Source organism: Ailuropoda melanoleuca, chromosome 1 (genome assembly GCF_002007445.2).
Source record: "Ailuropoda melanoleuca isolate Jingjing chromosome 1, ASM200744v2, whole genome shotgun sequence".
NCBI lineage: Eukaryota > Metazoa > Chordata > Mammalia > Carnivora > Ursidae > Ailuropoda > Ailuropoda melanoleuca.
Genome location: NC_048218.1, coordinates 199,110,579 through 199,133,282, shown reverse-complemented (window position 1 = coordinate 199,133,282; position 22,704 = coordinate 199,110,579). Strand labels below are relative to the sequence as shown.

General features: G+C 48.1%; 1 protein-coding gene across 6 annotated transcripts in view; it reads left to right on the top strand.

Annotated features, from left to right (window-relative positions):
• DENND2A (DENN domain containing 2A) overlaps positions 1 to 22,211 on the top strand; it is a 100,425-nt gene extending 78,214 nt beyond the window's left edge. For 5 of the 6 annotated variants that reach the window (XM_034638089.1, XM_034638120.1, XM_011218179.3 and 2 more), the window contains 6 exons: positions 10,084 to 10,261; positions 11,810 to 11,851; positions 17,067 to 17,184; positions 17,533 to 17,778; positions 19,406 to 19,492; positions 20,373 to 22,211. In XM_034638089.1, the coding sequence (XP_034493980.1) occupies positions 10,084 to 10,261; positions 11,810 to 11,851; positions 17,067 to 17,184; positions 17,533 to 17,778; positions 19,406 to 19,492; positions 20,373 to 20,404 (703 nt within the window). In that variant the 3' untranslated portion in view covers positions 20,405 to 22,211. The remainder of the gene's footprint in view (positions 1 to 10,083; positions 10,262 to 11,809; positions 11,852 to 17,066; positions 17,185 to 17,532; positions 17,779 to 19,405; positions 19,493 to 20,372) is intronic. The other variant, XM_034638104.1, reaches the window with a different exon arrangement.
• The last annotated feature ends 493 nt before the right edge of the window (positions 22,212 to 22,704 follow it).

Genomic DNA, 22,704 nt, shown 5'->3' with positions numbered 1-22,704 from the left:
CCCTGAGAATGGACCCTGCCCCGTGGCTGCATCTGGGTTAGTTCTTAAGCCCCTCCCCTCCTGCTCTGGAGCAGCTTTACTCAGGGGACAGGCCACCAATGTGGTCTGACTGCAAGGACTTCGGAGTGTCTCTCCTCGCCCCACTTTGCAGGATTCCTGGTATTCTGCCCTTAGAGACAGAGTTCCCTTTGAACAGCAAACCCCCATGAGAGGGCAGAGGGGGTAAAATGCCAGCTGTGGCTATTGCTGGGACAGGGAGAACTTTGGTCCTCCCCTGGGTCTGGAGTCAGGCCACGGTGCAGTTAATTGCATATCCATCTCTCATCACACAGGACGCGGGGGCCTGAGGGTGCTCCCCGGAGGAGGGAGGAAGCCTAAGCATCCTCAGCCGTGGGCCCTGGTCTTCTCATTTATGAAACCAGGGCTCATCTGCCCCCAGGCCCCTCATCACTGTGACTTGTGATGGCTTCCGTGTCACGTCCCCTAAGGCAGTCAGCCCATGCTTTTCTTGCTACAAGTGGCTTGAAGTGCTCTCTCTCTTGCCCAATAAATTATCTTTTCATCCAATACCTGTTCCAGGCAGACCTAAAGAGGGAAAAATAAATACAGGCCCATAGAGCTGAGGCAGGAAAGGAAGGAAAGGCAGTGTGAACAAGCCTGATGACAGTAACAACACGGCCACCACAAAGGACACTGGAATGTCGCCTCTGGACCAGGCTCTTGGAAGGGTTTGACCTGTGCTCTTTCAGGCTCCTGACAACTCAGTCAGATAGCTTCTATTATTGGGAAACTAAGAAGCACACAGAGGTTAAGTCACTTTGCTCAAGCAAGCCAGGGGTTAGTGGGAGAGCTGGGACGCAGGCAGCCTGGCCCCAGAGAAAATGAGAAGGAAGGAGGAGCAGGCCACGTGGTCTGGGGGTGGAGGTGAAGGGCAGCATCTGTGACCCCATCTACAGAAATATATAAGGAAAGTCTTTTGTAAAACATGCCATTGAGACCCCCTGTGTGCTTGGCATCAAGCTAGAATTGTGTACTGAAGAAGCTAAGACTTCCATGCTTTTCTCCCCAGGCCCTCCCTCTCTATGGCCTTCCGCTGGGGTCCAGCGTGGCCGGTGGGACCAGGCGACCCCACAGTCTCCTTGCTCTGAAACTCACTCCACGGGCCAGAGTGCTCGGGGCCTCCTGGAACCATGCTTCTTCCTGCCTTGCCCTCCCTTTGATCCTGGCCCAGAACCTAAGGGCCCCATTCCTGACCCCACCTCATCAGGTATCCTGTGCTTTCCAGAGTGTCCCAGGAGACGACCATCTCATGTGCCTAGCTGTGTAATGAGGGGAGAGGACTGTCTAATGCCTGTAGGACCCCTCTGGCTCAAATGCTGTGTGACTCGATGAACTTGCTGCTGAGGGAAAGTCAGCCCCAACACCCCACCCCTCCCTGCGCTCCATAGGCTCACTCCTCTCCCGGCTTCATCTGGTTCAGTAGAAATCACCTGGGTAGTCTGTCCCTGCTACTGCGGCCTCCCTGAGAGCGATTCTAATCCCTGACACTTCAGAGCTGGTGTGACACCCAAGTAACCGGGCATGCTCATTTAATGCCCCTCTTAATGTTACTGGGGTTAGAGTTAAATACGCACCATGTTGTGGGTCCTCTCCAGGATTCCCAGGCCTCTGGTCTAGACTGTGCTCAGAAGTTGGGGCACCTCTGCACCTCCTTTTGCAGCTTACACTGTCTACTTCTGGTGGCCTCAGTGTCGGGTCTCTCTGACCCTCTGTTGTGACCCCTTCCCTAACAGGCCAAGTAAGCCAGTACAGGGAAGTCTAGCTCACCTGGAAGAAAATGACTCAGCTGGGGCTCCTGGCTGGCTCAGTCAGTGGACCATGCGACTGTTGATTTTAGAGTTGTAAGTTCGAGCCCCATATTGGTGTAGAGATTATTTAAAAATAAAATCCTAAGAAAGAGGGGGAGGGAGGAAGAAATGAAGGAAGGAAAAGGAAAGGAAGGAAAGGGAGGAAGGGAACAAAGGAAGGAAGGGAGGGAGGGAGGGAGGGAGGAATGTCATGTGTGTGAAGTTGCTGAGTGAAAAAGCTAGAAGCCATCTTCCCTTCTCTGGCCTGCTCTGCTTACTAAGTATCCTTCCAGGAGGAGTGTGGCTCCACCTAATGCTGCCTGATGTACAGGCGAAGAGCCATAGAGAATTGAAGGGTTCTTTGGCCAGGCCGTGACAACCTAGGGCTTGGGAGACAGTGACTGGCTGCAAGTCATCTGAGCTGGGAAAGTCTATGAGGAGAGCCTTCAGCATAAGCTTCCATGGGGTTTCATCCTCATCACCGGGCACAGTACTCCACACGCCACACGTGATTCCACATCCAGGCCTGTTCAGCTAGAAGCGGGAGCAAACCTCCTCATTCTTCTGATGACCCCCAACCTTTGCGAGACCACAGAACACAAGAGAGCAGGACATGCCACGAGCTCAGTGAGTGGCCGTGTGGCATCCCGGGGTGGACATTAACCTGCATTCGCCCTGTAGTCGTGCCGCCATCCCCCCCCCCACACACACACAATGTATTTACTCTTCATTGCTTGTGAGTCTGCCCACTGCAAGAGGAAGTAGCCGGGACTTGTGGCAGATACTGAATGAGTTATAAAAGAGTTTTAAGTCGAGCCAAAAATCTATCAAATTTAGAATAACATTTTTGCTCCGTTTCATCTTCGGAGTGGACACTGAGTGTTTCTTAAGGCTCTGTCAAGCCAAAGTTTGACAGATGGAAAAGAGAGAATGTTGTTGTGATGGTTCATTCTGTTGTCATAGCAACTCAAATAAATATTTTCTTATACCCCTTTCTTTATTTCCCCAATGATAAACATTTGTTTTTTAGTTTATTAATTTCAATTCCCAACGTTTTGACTAATCTACAGACCAGGCCGAATAATAAAGTCAGAGCTGCACATAAACAGATTTGTTCAAAAGTTTTAGATAGGACAAAGTTTTTAACATTTGAGAAATTTCCTTTTTATCTTTTTGGAGTGCCAGAAGACTATAAGCCAAATGACTACTGGCTAATGACAAGTTAGGATTAGATGGTCAAATCTTTTTTTTTTTTTTAAAGATTTATTTATTTATTTCACACACACACACATACACACAGCAAGCAGGGGGAGAAGCACAGGGAGAGGGAGAAGCAGGCTCCCCACTGAGCAGGGAGTGCGATGTGGGGCTCGATCCCAGGACCCTGGGATCATGACCTGAGCCAAAGGCAGACGCTTAACTGACTGAGCCACCCAGGCGTCCCAAGGTGGTCAAATCTTGATAAGTACTGGAGTTTGCACCTTGGCTTTGGCCCATGAATAATTGCAGATAAGTTCCCAGGTAGCTATGAACCTTCGTCCTTTTGTGTGCTCCTTTTGGGTGTTGTTCTTTATCGGTTTCTAATAAGCCTAAGTGGGAACCCCCCGTCCTATCTAGAATCAGTTGTCCTCAGCAGTGTTTGCCATCTCAGATAAAGGTAGGGTTTGTGAGCGTACTCTCTCTAGGCAGATGAGCTTGCCCGAGGCCCACCTGCAGCGTTGGCGGCTGCCAGCTTGGTGGTCTGGCAGCCAGAGTTCTACTTCAGAGGTCCCCAGCATGGCTGCCAGTCTTAGAGATACATACATTTCATTCAGCAAAAGCCTACGAAAAATACAGCTTTAGTAACATGATGGCATCAGTCTGATGAAATATTAAGTATGAACTGTTTTTGCATCTGAACACCAAGAGGGTAACATTTGGAGCAAGATTGGAGACTAGTGTAACCACAGTTGTCTTCTATGTCAAACCCATCACTAGCAAAATCTTGGGCTGCAAATGTGTTCCGGTTCTTCCATCAGGGGTCAGATGCTCCCAGGCTGTGCTTGCTTTGTGCTGCCACCTTTCTGTGGCACTTACTGCAAGGACTCAAAACCCCTCCAGTACTTTTATCTGTTAGTCTGTCCGTCCAATGGGACATCACCCCTGCTCTTCTGTCCTGTCTCCACTAACGAGCCATAGGATTATCTCCTGATGACAATCCGTGGTTCTTTTCACTTTCCAGCTATTTCCAGCGCCTGGTGTTCTCTCCCTCGTAGGTTTGTGGTTTGTAAACATTAAAGCTGGAAGGAAGTTAGAAATCATCTAGTCCATTTTACTTATTTTACAGATGAGGACGTCCAGGGCTTCTACCTGAGATCATACAGGGAGTAGTAAAGCCAGTTTTTTCGAGGCCCAGCCTATGTTTTTTGTTTTGTTTTGTTTTGTTTTTTAATTTGGCGACACATCACTTCCGGGTTTGAAAGTAGTCATAGAAATATGGCAGCCAGTGCATGGTGACATCCACCTCCCGCTAGGTCCCTCCAGGTACCAGCCCAGACTGAATTTGCCTTTCACTCATGTTCCTGGGAATGATACACTAGGAGAGATACTTTGCTTGGGATGCTAACGGATGCTGATGGGATCATTCCTCAAATTCCTGGGGAGTCTGTCTAACTCAGGAAACTCATTGTTTACTTTTCTGGTAGCATTTTACAGAAGGCTCTGTGTTCAGTTCTTACTGGTTCCTAGATGAGTTGGAGGGTTGCTGAGCATAGTAACCCCACATATGGCAACAGGGGCTTGGTAGCAAGCAGAACCAAAGTGTCTTCTCCAGGAGAACTTGAGTACACACCAGTGCATCCTGATGGCTCTGGTCTAATGCTTCAGCCCTCACAGAGCACTGCCAAATAGCAAAGCATTCTGGGACCTGACCTTTCTCCCCTGTGCCCATCTTGAAGCCCTATGGCCCCCAGCCAGCCTCCCACGTGGGCATCACCTCCCTCCCCTACTTTTGTACAAATCGATCACAGCTGCAGGCTGGTGTTGCTTTCCTCCACCCCCACGGTAACAGGAGCCAGCTGCGAGGGCTCTCTTCCTAGGACTTCCTCTAAAACATCGCCTCTCCTCCAAACAGCAGATGCTCAGTAACACTGTGTGGCGAGCTTACTTGAAAAGTCATCCTCAGCGTCGCCCAAACCAAAGTCTGTTCTTTCCATATTCCTAAGAGACCACCCATCCTAGCAGCGCCCACCCCTCCACTCCCCGTTGAAGGCTCCTCTAGCCTTCATGAGCCTGGGATTAAAATTTCATTAGCACTAGGAGCGGAGACTGAGAAACTCAAGCTACACTTCTCTTCTCCTCTACCATTTATTTTGGGGGAAGAGTTGTCACTAACTACTATTTGCAGAATTCGTCCTTTCCTTCTAGCGTTTCAAGAGGGAGAGGTTGGTTTTTTGGGGTTTTTTTTTCAGCATACTGTTGTGGGCTAGTGAGCAAGAGACATGAGCCACTCCTCAAACACTGCCCACCTGTTGTCGGGAGCAACCCGCGCTCTGTACGCGCCTGCCAGCGAGGTGCTGATGATGGCCAGGTGCGGCAACATTGGCTCCAGCTGCAGCCGCACATCAGAGGATTTAAAAACAAACCAGGAGAGAGAGCAGCGGCAGCACCTACCTACCGTGGCCAGCGGGGTACCCAGCTGAGTTGTTATCATCATCGGCCCCCATCAAAATTGAATCCTTTAGCTCCGTGCATTCCAGTGGCAGGAATGAATTTGATCTTTCTCTCTGGAACATTTATTCACCCACTATATGTATCTGGCTAGTACTGGCATTGCGTATTGTTTTTCCTGACCTGTTCCAACTGCCTTCCTCATCCGGCTGGTTCACACTCTGCAGCTGAAGCGGGGAGGGGGGGGCTCCCGGTGCTGCAGGCCCCCTTAGGCTTCCCCTAGGAGCCACAGGATGCTCTAGCGGCGGGGAGAACTCAGCAGCTGATGACACTTTCTCATTCCAGGGATGAGCCCGCAAGAAAGCGAAAGGGCAGAAGACCTTTTCTTTGAGCTGGAAAGAAAAACTTAAAACACATTTATTTTTCTACTGCAGTGATTGAGAAAACCACAAAGGCTTCTCACTGTGCCTCTTCATGCCTCCACTCCTCGCTCTGTATCTCTTCCCCTCTTCCAGGCGCCTCACTGCCCACCCTGAATGCAGAAGTCAGCCTTGGCCTAGGTCTCTTTAGCTCTTAAAAATCAAAAGAAGGGGCGCCTGGCCAGTTCAGTCGGTAGAGGATGAAACTCTTGATCTCAGTGTCGTGAGTTCAAGCCCCGTGTTGGGTGTAAAGCTTATCCAAAAAAAAGAGATTCCAAAGAAGATGAACTCCATCTCTAAGGTGGCTTCAGGTCTAAAATTCTGTGATTCTATAACTTCCCTGGGGTCAGAAGTGCTTAAACCACAACTCTGAAAAAATGTGAAAGAACTCTCCAGCGTGGGCACCATATTTTTATTCTCCATTAGCGAGCGGACGGAAGTGAAAACCTTCAGAGACAGCTGCAGTGGGCCCTGCATGCCAGCTCTCGCCACCGCAGCCCACACAGGAGCCACTCTTCCTCCAAGGCACATTTAGGAGCTTCCAACAAATGTGCTGTCCAAAGAGACAGGTTTCACACACGAGGCTTCCTTCAGGGAATTCTTTCTCACCGTCTCTTTTAAGGTCCCTCTAGTCACTTGGGAATGAAAGCTAACATCCCAGTAAAACATGGAACATACCAGAATTCCAACTGAACCATCACTGTCTGCCTGCCTCCAGCCTCCAGTTCTCTGGTCCAAATCGTAGACTTCAGACCCTTTTTACTGCGGGCCCTAATGAACAATGCCATTCACGGTCAGACCCAATGCATGCACCACACACAGGCACACAGATCCTTATTTACGACTGGAACAAAACGCAGCACACACTCTCTTGTCTGTTCTTTTTATTGTTTCTAAGGCTGATCACAGCCCACTAAAATTATTTCAGAACCCAATGATGGGCTGCAGACTATAGACTGAAAAAACCTGCTCCAAACCCCACTTTCCTCATTTCTGTTTTAACATCCTGGTTTTCTACAACTGTAGTACGAGCAGATCAGCTTTCCAGATTGGTCACACACTGACACAGGTTAGTCCTAAAATTTTTAAATTTTAGAACAAAGTAAATTCAACACATTCAGTGATCAAGGAAATTAAACACAAAGAGTGAGCAACGCGCTAACAGTATTTACATTCCTGAATATCTGAGAGAAAGGGATGCCTGAGGAAAAATGTTTCTCTGCTTTGAGAGAAGATTCTTTGAAAGACAGACATCACCCCAACCTGCCCGCTGAATTATTGCTGTTTTTCTTGGTGTAAATCCTAACAATTATTCTGTCTCACTGTTACTCAACAGGTATAGAGAAGGTGTTACGTACCTTCTATACCTCCCTCTTATGAAGAAAGAATTATGGGTATTACAATAAGAACAAAATCTTGGGGTAGCGTCTTTCTTATTTTGGGGGTGATCATTTGAAAGAAATGACTAGGACCAAAGAGTGCGACATGTGGGTGCCGTGCTCAGGCTCCACTGAGTGTTCCGAGAGTGATATTTGCAAAGACAGGGAACAGGAAGGTCAGGAGGCTCATGCTGATAAATGAACAAGATTCCACATTACTCTTGTTCGTTTCGGGGGCCCCCAAATGCAGGTGGGATCGAAAAGGGGGCTAGTATATATTTTAAGGATGTTCAGGGCATCCCAGGTTCAGAGGAATTCCTTTCACAGGTAAGTGATTTTTTCTTGGCTTTTTTTTTTTTATTGTGATAAAATATACATAACAAAGTTTACTATTTTAATCATTTTTAAGAACATAGTTCAGTGGCAGCATTAAGGACATTCACAGTGTTTGCAGCTGTCAGCACTGTCCATTTCCAGAACTTTTTCATCATCTCAAACTGAAAGTCTGTCCACTCTAGGTAACAGCTCCCCATTCTCCCTCCCCCAGCCCCTGGTAACTTCTGCTCTACTCTGTCTCTATGAATGTGCCTATTCTAAGTCCCTCACCTATAAGTGGAGTCATCCAGTATTTGCCTTTTTTCCTCTGGCTTATTTCACTTGCTAGCCAGTATCTTTTAGTTCACCTCTTCTCTCCTTAAGGAAGCCAGAGCTAAGTAATCCTATTAAAATGGGCTCCGGAAAGTTTTATGACAGTGAGGTTACAGGCAGACCTCGGTCTGTTGCACTTTGCAGATACTGTGTATTTTGTTTTTCTTTTCTTACAAATTGAAGGTTGTGGGAACGTTGCATCAAGCAAGTTTATCAGCACTGTTTTTCCACCAGCACTTGCTGACTTTGTGTGTCTGTGCCCCATTTTGGTAATGTCTCGCAGTATTTTTCATTATTACTACATTTGTTATGGTCATCTGTGACTGGTGATGATGACTCACTGAAAGCTCAGATGATGGTTAGTATTTTTTAGCGGTTAACTACTTTTTAATTAAGGTATACATTTTTTTTAAAGATTTTTATTTATTCGACAGAAAGAGCCAGAGAGGACAAGCAGAGGGAGAAGGAGAAGGAGACTCCCCGCTGAGCAGAAAGCCCGACGCAGAACTCAATCCGAGGACCCTGGGACCTGAGCCAAAGGCAGACACTTAACTGACTGAACCACCCAGGCGCCCCAGCACATTATTTTTTTAGACGTAATGCTATCACATACTTGGATGCAGTATAGTATAAACATAATTTTTATATGCACTGGAAAACAAAAAATTCCCTTGACTGCCTTTATTGAGATATTTGTTTGATTGTGGTGGTCTGGCACAGAACTTCAAAGTATACCTGTATAGGTGCCTGACATCAATGGGAATCCAGTAAGGGAGCGTTCGTCTATCAAGAACTCAGCTTCCTTGCAGCTGTGCCTAACAGCGCACAGCTGAGAACCGGGGCAGACATTCAGAAGGTTGCCTGACAAAGGAAATGCTGGTTACAGGGCCTGTGCCCTGCGGAGGATGCAGTACATTCATGGGAGAAACCACGGGCCCTCACTTTTATTTTATTCTTACATTACATGTATTTCTAACAAGCTTCTGAAGTTTCGAATCCCGTGGCATTTGGAAACAGCATACTAGAATGAGAGCAGAGAGGGTCCGCCCTTGGCAGGCTCACCAGCAACAAGAAACTGCAGGGAGGAAGAGAATGTCGACCCTTGCTCACCGTGGAAGGCTGCCGGCCATCCCTGTCCGCAGCATGGTGGGGCCGATGTTCCAGATGGTAGTCCCCGGTAATCCCCCCGTTCATCCATGTATGAGCTCGGCTCTGTGCAGAGCACTGGGGACAGTGATCACTGCAGCTCAGGGCTTGCCAAGAAGGCTATACCGTGATCATGATTCTTTCAGGGACACTCCCAGTGTTGTTGGTTTTTAAGTTTCGAATTCTGGGTAAGGGTTAACTGTACACGAGTTTCACGTTTACACAACAGAGCCTGGGAGCTGACTGCTGCCATTTGAATACCAGAGGAGTTATCCTGTTTCCCTTGATTCAAGCATCTAGGTGTTCTGCTTGGCTGACCGAATGTGTGGAAGAGAACAAAGAGAAAGCTAGTTTAGAATATAAAAGCTTCTTCAATAAGAGAAATTCGTGAGCATCCATGAGGAAAGAGGCTTTCTTTGATTTAGAAGGGTTTGGGGAGAGGCGCCTGGGTGGCACAGCAGTTAAGCGTCTGCCTTTGGCTCGGGGCGTGATCCCGGCGTTCTGGGATCGAGCCCCACATCGGGCTCTTCCGCTATGAGCCTGCTTCTTCCTCTCCCACTCCCCCCTGCTTGTGTTCCCTCTCTCACTGGCTGTCTCTATCTCTGTTGAATAAATAAATAAAATCTTTAGAAAAAAAAAAAAAGGGTTTGGGGAAGAGGGGTGGAAGTGAATGATTTGGTCAAGACCTTACGAGAATATATTGCATGTGAAGGCACACTAGCAAAAATTAGTTGAGGCGTTAAATTCATCCTACTGGCTGTGTCTCAAAGCCTCACCCAGGCCCCATGTGCCTGCTGTAATCTGTGTTAGGACGTGTTACACGCTGTACCTAATACGTGCATGATGCCTTTTCTGACCAACATGTCTTTGGGATGGAGTGTCCACATTTCTCTCCAGCTCCTCCTTGGAGGCTGCCCACCCTGGGAGCCTGACCTGGCCCAGTCCTGAGCTTTCCCTGAATCTGCCTCTTCTCCCCTTCTCTCCCCTCCGCTGCAGCACGCTGTCCAAATGCTGCCATGCCATGGTGGCCGTCATCTACCCCTTCACCTGGCAGCACACCTACATCCCCGTGCTGCCGCCCGCCATGATCGACATCGTGTGCTCACCAACCCCCTTCCTCATCGGGCTGCTCACCAGCTCGCTGCCGCTGCTCAGGGAGCTGCCACTGGAAGAGGTGAGTGTGGGGACGTCCCTGTTCCCTCCCTGTGGGGGACAGAGGGCAGAGGGGAGGTGCTGGCTAAGGCACTGCAAGCACACAACATCAGGGAGAAGGGGGCCCCGCAGTTTTGTCTGTTAGATACACCCCCCAAGGCTACCTCAGTAGACCCTCGGTGACTGCAAATTCAGTTTTCTCTAAATGAACCCGCTGGCCTGAGGGTGGCAATCTACAACTTAGCCAGATGTTAAAACACTAGGTCCATAAGTAGCCATCCACCCTGTCCTTCCCTCCCTCCCTCTCCCCAACACCGAGGAAGAAAGCACACAAGAGCTAACAAGAGCTGGAATTTATATTTGGACTAATAACAAAGCTGACAAAGATGGTGCTGCTGCAAACAGGTCCTTTTTCACATTAGTTAAAAAGACAACCACCAGAATGTTTTGAATGATCCACTTCTGGGTTTTCAGGTTTGCCCCCAAGTAGGGAAAGTCTCCTTGGCATTTCGGTGGGTCTTTAGCCCCAGTCCCTTCCTCTAATTAATCTCTGCTCCCAGCAGTGGGAGAGGAAACCTCAGGGGCCTACATGATACCACTCACTTCTGAGCCCTCAGGGGAACGCCTGTCCCTGAAATTAATCCCAAGCCCCCGGATGTGGCTCCTCTGACTGCCCAGCTAGGCCTGAAGTCCCATCAGGTATTCACCAGCACACACAGGTCTTTGAGCATAGGTTTCTGAACCCCAAGGAGTTTGGGTACACTGTGATCCCTGAAATGGCCAGTCCACCCCCAGATGTGTTTGAGAAGGAAGGAGAGAACTCCTCAGCTCCTGGGCAGGGTCTCTGGGATGTATTAGAGCCTGTGTTTCCAGCTGTTGGTGAAAACATGATGGCCATGCAGGCCCATGCTCTTCCTGCAAGCAGAGGCCCAGCATTCTCCTCACCATGTGCCTTAGGCAACTCACTTGCCTCACCCTACATCTGGCCCTGGGTCTCAGCCCCACTCTGAGGAGGGAAGGGAAAGGGGCTTATCCTAAAAACTTTGACTAATGAAAGCCCAGCACCTGCAACTTGATTCATTCTCCAGTTGGATCCACTCCTCTGGATTTCTCTCCTCCTCTATTAAGAGAAATGACAAGGCCAAGTGGATAGCAGGGAGGAGAGAGAGCCCTGGGAGTGGGGAGTGCAGAATTGAATGGAATGGAAACAAGGGGGGTCCTCCACCATCTTTCACCCACCTCAGTAACCCACACACTAAAAGTCTGTCCCAGAGGCTGTGCCTCAGCCAGTCTCGGAACAGGGCAGTGAGTCCAGTCCATGGCATACACATGTCCCAGCCTGCGGTTGTGGTGTTGAAAGCATGCAATTCTGGAAGGCCCTTCCCCACCCCCAACCTCCCCTCTTCATCATTTGTGGCTACAGTGGCAACGTCAGGAAACCACAAATGGGCCACTCCACCCCCCACCCCAGCTGCCTGTCTGGATGCCAAGAAGGAGCAAGGCTAAGAGTCTTTATCACTATATCCTGGAAGCCCTGATGACAGTAATCGTCCTTTTCCTCATGTTGCAGGTCCTTGTGGTCGACCTCGTCAACAATCGGTTCCTCAGACAGGTGAGTAAAAGGGCCAGCTTCCAACCTGCTGCTCTGTTTTCACCTCTCTGTTGCTGGGGACATGGCTTTCCAGGTCTGGAAAGGCTCCTTGGTGGGCCTGGGATTGCAAAACAGGCAGGCGGGCTTGGGTGATCCCTGGCCAGGGCTGGACTGGAAGGAGGGCAGAAGGCAGGGGCCAAAGAGCACGGGTTTGGCAAAGCATTGAGTTCCATGTGTTTTATCAAAAAATGGTTTTCTAACAATTAGAAGCTTTGTATAGGTTATAACTGTAGATACTTGCCTTTTTCAAAATGTTAAAAAAAAATAACTGTTGGGGGCGCCTGGGTGGCTCGGCCGTTGAGTGTCTGCCTTTGGCTCAGGGCGTGATCTTGGCGTTATGGGATCGAGCCCCACATCAGGCTCCTCCGCTGGGAGCCTGCTTCTTCCTCTCCCACTCCCCCTGTTTGTGTTCCCTCTCTCACTGGCTGTCTCTCTGTCAAATAAGTAAATAAAATCTTTAAAAATAATAATAATAACTGTTAACAAAGTTCATGATACAACATCAAGTGGAAAAAATCAGGACACAAGATTATATACGTTGTTGTCCTGATCTTTTTTTTTTTTAATTAAAGGGAGAGAAAAAGAGAAGGAAACACAGTTGGCCCTTAAACAACACAGGGGTTAGAGGTGCACAGTTAAAAATCTGTGTATAACTTTTGACTCACCAACAACTTAATTACCAATAGCCTACTGTTGGTCAAAAGCTTTACTGATGACAGTCAATTAACACATATTTTGTGTGTTATATGTATTATATGCCGGATTCTTACTATAAGTTAAGCTAGAGAAAGAAAATATTACAAAAATCATAAGAGAAAATACACTTACAGGACTGTACTGGACTTACTGAAAAAAATCTGCCTATAACTGGCCCTGCGCAGTTCAAATCTGTATTGTTTAAGGGTCTGTGTGTGTGTGTGTGTGTGTGTGTCTGTCTGTCTGTCTGTCTGTGCCTGCCTCTAAAAAAGATTGAAAGAAAAACTCACCAAAACATGGTTGCTGGCTGTCTTGGGGTAGACGACTAAAAAGGACAGAGAATGAGTGATCTTAAATTGTTTTAATACTTTCATGTGTTTTCTGTAGTGATCATAAACTACTCTCATTATCAGAGAAAATATGACACATTTATTTTATTTTTTTTAAGATTTTATTTATTATTTGAGAGAGAGAACATGAGAGAGAGAGAACACGTGCGTGCATGCAAGCAGGGGGGAGGGGTAGAGGGAGAAGCAGACACCCGGCCGAGCAGGACCCTGGGATCATGACCAGAGCCAAAGGCAAACTGAGCCACCCAGGCACCCTACACATTTATTTTCTTGTTATCACTTGCCAAAGAGGGCTAAATCCTAACAGATCTTGCAAAGAATCATTACAGACAGGTTTTCCAGGCATTCTCCTGGATTGCTTTTAAACTTGGAGTTGCCATACTGCTGAAAAGTTCTGTGTTAATGTTTTGTTTTCTTCTGGTTTGAATCATTACTTCTGTCTACTTGCCCCTCCCCAAGGCCCTCCTTTCCTGACCAGAGTCCCCTGATTAGCACTAGCTATCCTGCGGGGTGGGGGCAGTGGGGAACATTTATGAGAATCCACTAGGTGCCAGGCATTTTTACAAAGTAATTGTACTGCATTTAATTTTTCCCCCCAGTTTTATTGAAATATTACTGACATATAAGTTTACGAGGTACAACATGATGTTATACTGTGAAATGATTATCACAGTAAGATTAGTTGACACTTCTGTCCCCTCAGATAATTAATTATGTTTTTTTGTGTGTGTGCTGCTAGCATTTGAGACCTACTCTTTTAACAACTTTTTTTTTTTTTAAGATTTTATCTATTTATTTGACAGAGAGAGAGACAGCCAGCGAGAGAGGGAACACAAGCAGGGGGAGTGGGAGAGGAAGAAGCAGGCTCCCAGCAGAGGAGCCTGATGTGGGGCTCGATCCCAGGACCCTAGGATCACGCCCTGAGCCGAAGGCAGACGCTTAACGACTGAGCCACCCAGGGGCCCCAAATATGGCCCTTCTAAATAGGAACAGGGAGGGACACATTTTTAGACTATCTATATACACATCCAGAAAGTTTCCTAAGTGCTCCTAACACTGTGCCTCCACCCCTCCATCTGTCATCTAATGGGAGATGTCACTCATGGGTGTGTGCCACACATGTTCCCAACGTGGAAGCAGAAGAAAGTTGATAACCACCATGTTAGATTGTGTCTCCTTACAAAAAACTCTGCCTGTGCACCAGTCTAACCATGAGAAAAATATCAAACAAATTCTTATGGAGGGACATTCTACAATTCTGACCAGTATACCCAAGATGGCCAAGATCATGAAAACAAGGACAGCCTGAGAAACTGTCACAGCGAAGAGGGTCCCAAGGAGATATGACAATTAAATATAATGTAGTATGCTAGATCGGATCCTGGGTGGAGGGACAAACACATTAGGTTAAAACTAAAGAAATCTGGGGGCGCCTGAGTGTCTCAGTCAGTTGGGCTTCCAACTCTTGATTTCGGCTCAGGTCATGATCTCAGGATTGTGGGATCGAGCCCCGTATCGGGCTCTGCACTCATCGAGGAGTCTGCTTGGAATTCTCTCTCTCCTCCTCCCTCTGCTCCTCCCCCCCCACTGATAGTGCTCTCACTCTCTCTCTCTAATAAATAAATACATAAAATCTTAAAAAAAACCACTAAAGAAATTTGTATAAAGCATGGGATTTAGGTAAAGATAACATATCAGTATTAGTTCATTAATTATGACAAATGTATCAGACAAATGTAGGATGTTAATAACAGGTAAGACACTCAGGCGCCCCTCTTTTAACAACTTTCAAGTATACATTAGAGTATTGTTAACTGTAGTCACCACGCTGTGGATTAGATTCACAGAACCTATTTAATCTCATGACCTGGAGTTTGTACCCTTTGACCACACTTATGCATTTCCCCCACCCCCTAGCTCCTGGCAACCACCATTCTACTGTAATTCTGTGAATCCAGCTTTTTTTAGATTTCATATGTAAGTGAGAACATACAGTATTTGTTTTTCTCTGACTCATTTCACTAAGCATAATGCCCTCAAGGTCCATCCATGTTTTCACAAAAGGCAGGATTCCCTTTTTTTTTTAACTAATATTCCATTATATGTGTATATATGTGTATATACATTCCATTGTGTGTATGTACATACACACACACACACAATCTTATTTTCTTTATTCATTCACCCGTGAATGAATACTTAGGTTGTTTACGTGTCTTGGCCTTTGTGAATAGTGCTGTGATGAGCATGGTGATGCAGGTATCTCTTCAAGATAGTGATTTCAGGGCCGTCTGGGTGGCTCAGTTGGCTGAGTGTCCAACTCTTGATTTCGGCTCAGGTCCTGATCTCAGGGTTGTGAGATCAAGCCCTGAGTCAGGCTCTGAGCTGGGCATGGAGCCTGCTTAAGATTATCTCCCTCTCCCTCTGCCCCTCCCCACTGCTCATGCATGTGTTCTCTTTCTCTAAAAAAAAAAAAAAGATGTTGACTTCATTTCCTTCAGATATATACCCAGAAGTGGGATTACTGAATCATATGGTAGTTCTATTTTTAATTTTTTGAGAAACCTCCATACTGTTTTCCATAGCGGCTGCACTAATCCACATTCCCACCAGCAGTGCACACGTGTACATCTGTTGCCGATCATTTCTTTCACTGTGCGGAAGCTTTTTAGTGTGATGTGTTCCTTGTTTAGTATTGCTCTTGTTGCTTGTAGTTTTTGGTGTCATATCCAAAAAGCATTTGCCAAGACCAGTGTCACGGAGCTATTTCCCTGTTTATTTCTAGTAGTTTTAGTTTCAGGCCTTAATCTTTAAATCTTTAATCCATTTCATGCTAATTTTTGTAAGTGGTGTAAGATAAGGGTCCAATTTCATGCCTTTGCATGATTTCCTGGCACCATTTATTGAAAAGGCCATCATTTCCCCCATCGAATTCTTAGCTCCCTTGTCAAATATTAGTTGACCACATATGCACGGGTTGGTTTCTGGGTTCTTGATTCTGTTCCATTGGTCTGTGGGTCTGTTTTCATGGCACTACCAGACTGTTTTGATTACTATAGCTTTGTTAATAAAGTTTGAAATCAGGAATTGTGATGCCTCCAGCTTTGTTGTTCTTTCTCGGGATCACTTTGGCTACTCAGTGTCTTTTGTGGTTCCATGTCAATTTTAGGATTGTTTTTTCTATTTCTACAAAAAATGCCATTGCAGTCTTGGTAGGGATTGCACTGAATCTATAGGTGGTTTTGGGTAATATGGACATTTTAACAATATTGATTTTTCCAGTCATCTTTCCATTTATATCTTTTTCACATTCTTTCATTGATGTCTTCTAAAGATTTTTTTTTTTTTTATTCGACAGAGATAGAGACAGCCAGCGAGAGAGGGAACACATGCAGGGGGAGTGGGAGAGGAAGAATCAGGCTCATAGCGGAGGAGCCTGATGTGGGGCTCGATCCTCTAACGCCGGGATCACGCCCTGAGCCGAAGGCAGACGCTTAACTGCTGTGCCATCCGGGCACCCCTCATTGATGTCTTCTATATCCCATTTAATCTTCACAATGAAGTAGATATTGATCCCCATTTTACAAGTGGGGAAATTGAGGCTCATATCACTTGTAAAAAGTGGAATCAAGAGGGGCACCTTGCTGTTCAGTCGGAAGAGCATACGACTCTTCATCTCAGGGTTGGGAGTTTGAGCCCCATGTGGGGTGTAGAGATTACTTAAATAAATAAAATTTTTAAAAAAAACGTGGACTCAAGATTCAAACCTCAGATCTCTGTCTCTAAATCATGTTTCTTGGGGTGCCTGGGTGGCTCAATCGTTTGAATGTCTACCTTCAGCTCAGGTCATGATCCCAGGGTTCTGGGATCGAGCCCAATGTTGGGCTCTCTGCTCAATGGGAGCCTGCTTCTCCCTTTCCCTCTGCCACTCACCCTGCTTGTGCTTGCTCTCTCTGTCAAATAAATAAAATCTTTAAAAAAATGAAAAAATAAATCACGTTTCTTCCACTGACCCGAAAACTGTGCCAGGATTGCCCTGCATTGTATCCAGTGTGACCTGTGGGCCAGGATGCCGCTCTCATCCCCAGAGGCACTGGGGCACTAGCCCACCTGCTCTCTCTGCTTTACAGATGGATGACGAGGATTCCATCCTGCCCAGGAAGCTTCAGGTGGCCCTGGAACACATTCTGGAGCAGAGGAATGACCTGGCTAGTGACCAGGATGAAGGGCCCCCGGACTGCAAGCACGGTAAGAGCTCAGCTGCTTCCATCTCCCTCTTCCATCGTTAGAGTCGGGCAGCCGGTGGGCAGGTGACCAACCCTTCCACATGACATTGAGTTAAGCAGGAAAACTGGCCAGAGGGGCGTGCCAGGAGAGAAACTGGGTGTGTAACCCCTTTATCTGGATCTCATGCTAACCATGAATCGTGAAGATTTTTTGGCCTAAAATACCCAGTTAAAGGGGAGGAAGAAATGACTTCACCCTGGGTAACCTTTGTCATGGAGAATGATAATTGGCACTAGTCCTTGGGGCTGTCTCAGGCTCTACCTTGGCCCTCCGCCCTCACCAGTGCTGACCCTTCCCCACTTTTCTCAGGCCCTGAGTCCAGCCCCTTGAATGAGGTGGTGTCTGAAGCCTTTGTCCGCTTCTTCGTGGAGATCGTGGGCCACTACTCCTTGTTCCTGACAGCGGGCGAACGCGAGGAGAGGACCCTGCAGCGAGAGGCCTTCCGCAAAGCCGTCTCCTCCAAGAGCCTCCGCCGCTTCCTGGAGGTTTTCATGGAGACCCAGACTTTTCGGGGCTTCATCCAGGAGCGGGAGCTGCGCCGGCAGGATGCCAAAGGTTAGGGGACACCTTCTGTGTGGGGGGCTGAGGCAGCTAGAGACGCCCAGGCCCCCAGAGGCAGAGGAGCAGGGAAGAAGGTCATGGGGCTGGGGTGCAGGTGGGAGCAGCAGCGAGAGAACGTTCTGTCTTGCTGCCTTGGAGCTGGTCCCACTGCCCCAGTGTCTGCCTGTCTTCTCTGGCCGTCTCTTTCCCTGCTCACATCCTCTCCCAGAACCACATTCCAGGTTCTGGAGGTAGGTTCTCCTTGTGTTCCATCTTTCCAACTTGATGGAACTCGAGAACATGCTTTCCTGTCTCTCATCGGTCCCTCTTCTCCTTTTCCTCAGGCCTCTCCTCCCTTCTGCCCTTCTTTCCTCCCAGTCTCCTCGGGGTGCGGCGCTAGCGGGCAGGAGCCAGCTGGGGTGGGAAAGGGGAATAAGGCTGGCTGTGTCCCCCACTTTGTGTGAGCGCCTCCTCACATTCAGCCCGACCAGCCGCCCTGGAGGTAGGAGAGCAGAGACTCCCCAGCTTGGGGAGTTTGTGGGTCATCTCACCATGGAGCCTGCCCGTTCCCCTCCTGTGCTCTCTCTCCTCCCTTTTCCTGTCCCCTCTGGCTGGGTTCCATCACACTTCCAGGGCTGGAGGAGGGGGAGCATGTGAGGGAGGATCAAATCACTCCCCTCTCTTTCTTGCATCATCTTAACTCCTTTTGGGAATTGGAAAGCTAGAAATATGTTAGTAAAGACTGTCACTGATGGGAATTAGACCTGGTGGGGGAGAGAGACGCTTACCACGGAGGAGAAGCCGGTGCAGTGAACAGGGAGGGCAGAGACAGCCTCTGGCCCCAGGCCCATGTCCTCTGGTGCTGTGATGGCCAAGCCTGGGTATAGGAACCAAAGCCCCACATTCCTGGAGCTTTTTGCAAAGTAAAGACAGAGACTGGCCCCACTTCAGGTATTCTGACAAGTGGTATCTGAAGAGACAAAAGGAAAGGGATTAGAGTCTGAGTCACACTCCTAACGACAGGATTCCTTGAAATAGAAGCTCTACTTACCAGAATATCTGCTTACAGATCACTATTTGATAGAAAGGTTGAGACACAAAAGCTTAGAAGTAGCATGGAAGGCATCTTGTGTCCAGGGAAGATCAGTGAGAAAGGAAGACAATGCCTGAGGCGCACGCCCTGAGGCTAGAGGTGAAGGCAGCTGTGAGGTGCCCTGTCTGGCCTCCCTGAGCCAACAGCTGGCAGACGGATTCCCGGGAAGCTAAACCACATGGCCAGCGCCCCTCTTAGGGGAGAATAGGAGGAAAAGGGAGACTACAGGAGTCAGGAGCCAGGGCTGTCTGGTTCATCTTTGAAACCGTGTGCCTGGCACAGTATAGACACTTGGAAGGTGTTTGTTGAATAAAAATAGGATTTCATGTACGAGCGAGCTTTACAGCCTTCCAAAGACAGTTATTGCACAAGGCCGGGCAATTATAAGGGCAATAAAAACCCTTATAAACCTTATGATTCAAAGCATGTTTATAGGAGCAGCTCGTCTCAGAAGCAAGGTTTCTTTTTTATGGCCGAAAGGAAATGGATATGTTTAGGAGAGAGAGAGAGAGAAGGAACTAAAATGGCTGGGATTTCTCTTGCCAACAGGTCTGTTTGAGGTCCGAGCCCAAGAGTACCTGGAAACACTCCCCAGTGGAGAACACAGTGGTGTCAATAAGTTCCTGAAGGGACTCGGTAAGGCCCGGCGGTCTTGGTCCCCATCACCAGCCTCTGGTCCACCGAGTTTCGGCCGGTTCCCTCGACGGGGGCAGGGGCCGAATAACGCCGAACTCACTATACTGAGGCCTCGTAAGCTCCTGTTCCGACACGGCCGCAGAGGATAGACAAGGGAACCAAAGGACCCCTCCCTGCCTCACTGGCCCCTGGCCGGTCTGCTCTATTCCTTCACTTTTCTCTCCCACACTCTTCAGTCTTCTGGGGAACGGAGCTTAGGAAGCATGAGGGGAACCGAAGAAGGGTGTCTGGCAGTGAGGAGCTGGGCCAGCCTTCCAATTAGTGGAAATGTAAGAATTATAAGGACGTTGGGGCTCCTGGCTGGCTCGGTCTGTGGAACGCGCAACTCTTGATCTCAGGGGTTGTGAGTTCAAGCCCCACGTTAGGTGTAGAGATTACTTAAAAAATAAATAAGAATTAAAAAACAAAAAACACAAAAATTATAAGGACTTTGGTTTGATCGAGGGGGATGAGGTGCACAGGAGGAGCTGCAAATAGGCCATACTGGTGCCTTCCACGGGACGGATGGTCTCCTGGGATGGCCCTCCTGCCCACCCGTGCTGCTGGGGCTTTTCTCCTCATGTGGCTCCTCAAGGACACGTTACGTTCCGTGCTTCCCGTGTCACCATTTCAGGAGCAAACGCTCCTCGGAAGCTCGGACACTCTTCCTTTCAAAACTCCCCCGTCTGAGGAAGATCCCTTTGCACCGGGGAGGTCGCGTGAGGAGAGGCCCCAGCGGTGGCGTGGGAGGCCACAGTCATCCCCACCACGTCCGGGAAGAAAAGAGCAGGATTTCACTTTTGTCTGCCCAGTGACATGTTCTCATTTTCTTTTTTTTTAGGCAATAAAATGAAGTTTCTCCACAAGAAATAATCTTCAGCTCAGCCTCCAGGGAAATCTTCTCCTAGGTGCAACCACATTTTTAAAAAACAATCCTGGTGGCCTTCCTGAAACGCTGGGTCCTGGTTGTCGCAGGTGCAGGATAAAGGCCAGGATGGTTTCCGGCTGCCACAGGGCCTCCCCAGGGCCCAGCAGGTGCTGCTTCTTTGGAACAGCCCTGGAAAGGGGACCTGAGACCAGGCACAGCAGCAACATTCAAATGGACCATTTGGGTTGTTGGGTTTGGGATTTTTTATATTTTTACTCTTAGGTATTAAAAGAAAGAAAAGTGTTTGGGTTTTCTTTTTATTATGCCAGGGCTAAGAAAACTCTCTCCTGCCCTCTGCCATAGTGCCCTGGTTCATCCTGCCTGGCAGCGGGCTCTGAAGGAAAGAGGAGGGCAGGAGCTGTGACCAGGGACGGGGAAACAAGACGCCGCTCTGGCCAGAGCTGGGGACAGACTCAGGTGTTAGGGGAGGAGGGCTGTGGTGGTCCTACAGCACCCATGCTCACAGGTGTCCGGTGAGTCCGTTTGGGGAAAGGATTGGCCTGTGTGTGGAATGGGGCTGTATTGGGCCTGAAGGAAGATCAGGAACACCCGAGGCATTTGGCTTCCTGGGCTGAGCTGCACTTCCAGGCCGGCCAGTGACGCCACCTGGTGGCCGAGGCCACTTGTCGTGTTACCCACTCCTCTCCACCCGAATGGATCTGACACTTCCGGATGGCCTTTTTTTTCTCTTCGAAGCCATAGAACCATCCACTGCCCAAACAGTCCATGACTTTTAGAGAGACACACAAAAAGAGATCTCCTCATAAGATCTGTTAATAAAATATTCTTGGGGTCCTTAAAACACATAAGCCACAGCTTTGACCCTATTCCCATTTATGTTGTAGGGAATGTTTCCCATCTCATTGTAGGGACCCAGATCAGCATAAATGGAAGGGCTTGTGGTGTTGACGTTTACAAGAGAGGTCGTCAGAACTTCGGGGCCTGCTTCATCAGACTCATGCACCAGCTAGGCAGCTTGCCTTCTCGGGACCGGAAGCAGAGAGGTGGGGGAAAAAGCTGCACCCCAAGTCCTGTCCTGCAAGGGTCTCAGTGAGGATGCGGGAGGAGAAGGCGGGCAGCACAGGCAAGTTCTCAAGCAGGCCTCAGGGCCACCAGTGGACCCCCTCTGGATGGCACCAGCACATCCCACCAGCGGACCCCCTCTGGATGGCACCAGCGGTCCCAACAAAAACACAGAAGGGATGTGCTCTGACCTTGGCAACGGCCCAAGGACTTGTGCCACTTGGCAGAGGTTCTCACCTTTAGAGAGTTGGGAGCAAGGGGGTCTTCTAAGGAAAAAAAAAGAACAAGAAGAAAGTGAAGAAATGATTGCTCTCTCATTCAATATTAGAGGCTCTTAACTGGAGTCCTGGATGACCCCCTCCCACCTGGAAGTTATAGCCAAGATTTGGTGTGCCTGTTTGTTCTTTAGGAGAGGATCCACAGTTTATATCAGAGTCTCAGAGGGGTCCAAGGGCCCCCAAAATGGTTGGAACCAGGCAATGCATCACAATTAGCCTCAGTAGGTACGTGCGGTTGGGGTTGCGGGGGGAGATGGAAGGGGAATCTCTGAGTGTTGGGGGCTCAGGAATTCGTACCTAACCACCTCCTCAGATTAGTTAATTTTATAAATAACAGTATTCTGCCCAGAGATGATCACTTTTAATATTTTGGAATATACCTTCTTTTCTAACTTATTTCATATTGTTTACTTAACACCTCCAAGTGAATAAATACACGCCTTTGTCAACATTTCTGACTGTGGAACACTCTGTTTTACAGATGTATTAGGAGTTAGTTTACCAGTCCTCTACTCTAATGCATGCAGGCTATTTCCAGTCTTTAATATCATAAAGAGCATTGAGAAAAGCACCTCTGTATAAGTATCTTAGTACATTGCCTTATTTTCATTTTCATTTTAGCTTGAAGTACAATATACATACAGGAAAGTTCTCAGATCGTGAGTATACAGCATAACAGACTTTTGCAAATGACCACATCTGTGTAAGCGGCACTCAGGTCAAGAAGACCATCGTCAGGCCTTGGAGAGCCCTCCTACCCACCTTCCCAGCATTCCTCCCATCTGGCCCTGCTTACGTTTAAACTAAGTCAACTGAAAAGTTGTCAACAATTTGCAAAGTGGTAAATCAGACTGGGGAGGGTCAGAGGCAAGAGAAACAAGCAGAGTTATAATCTGAACTCACAGTGTAGGGCAAATTCTGGATACATAACACAGTTTGGGTTC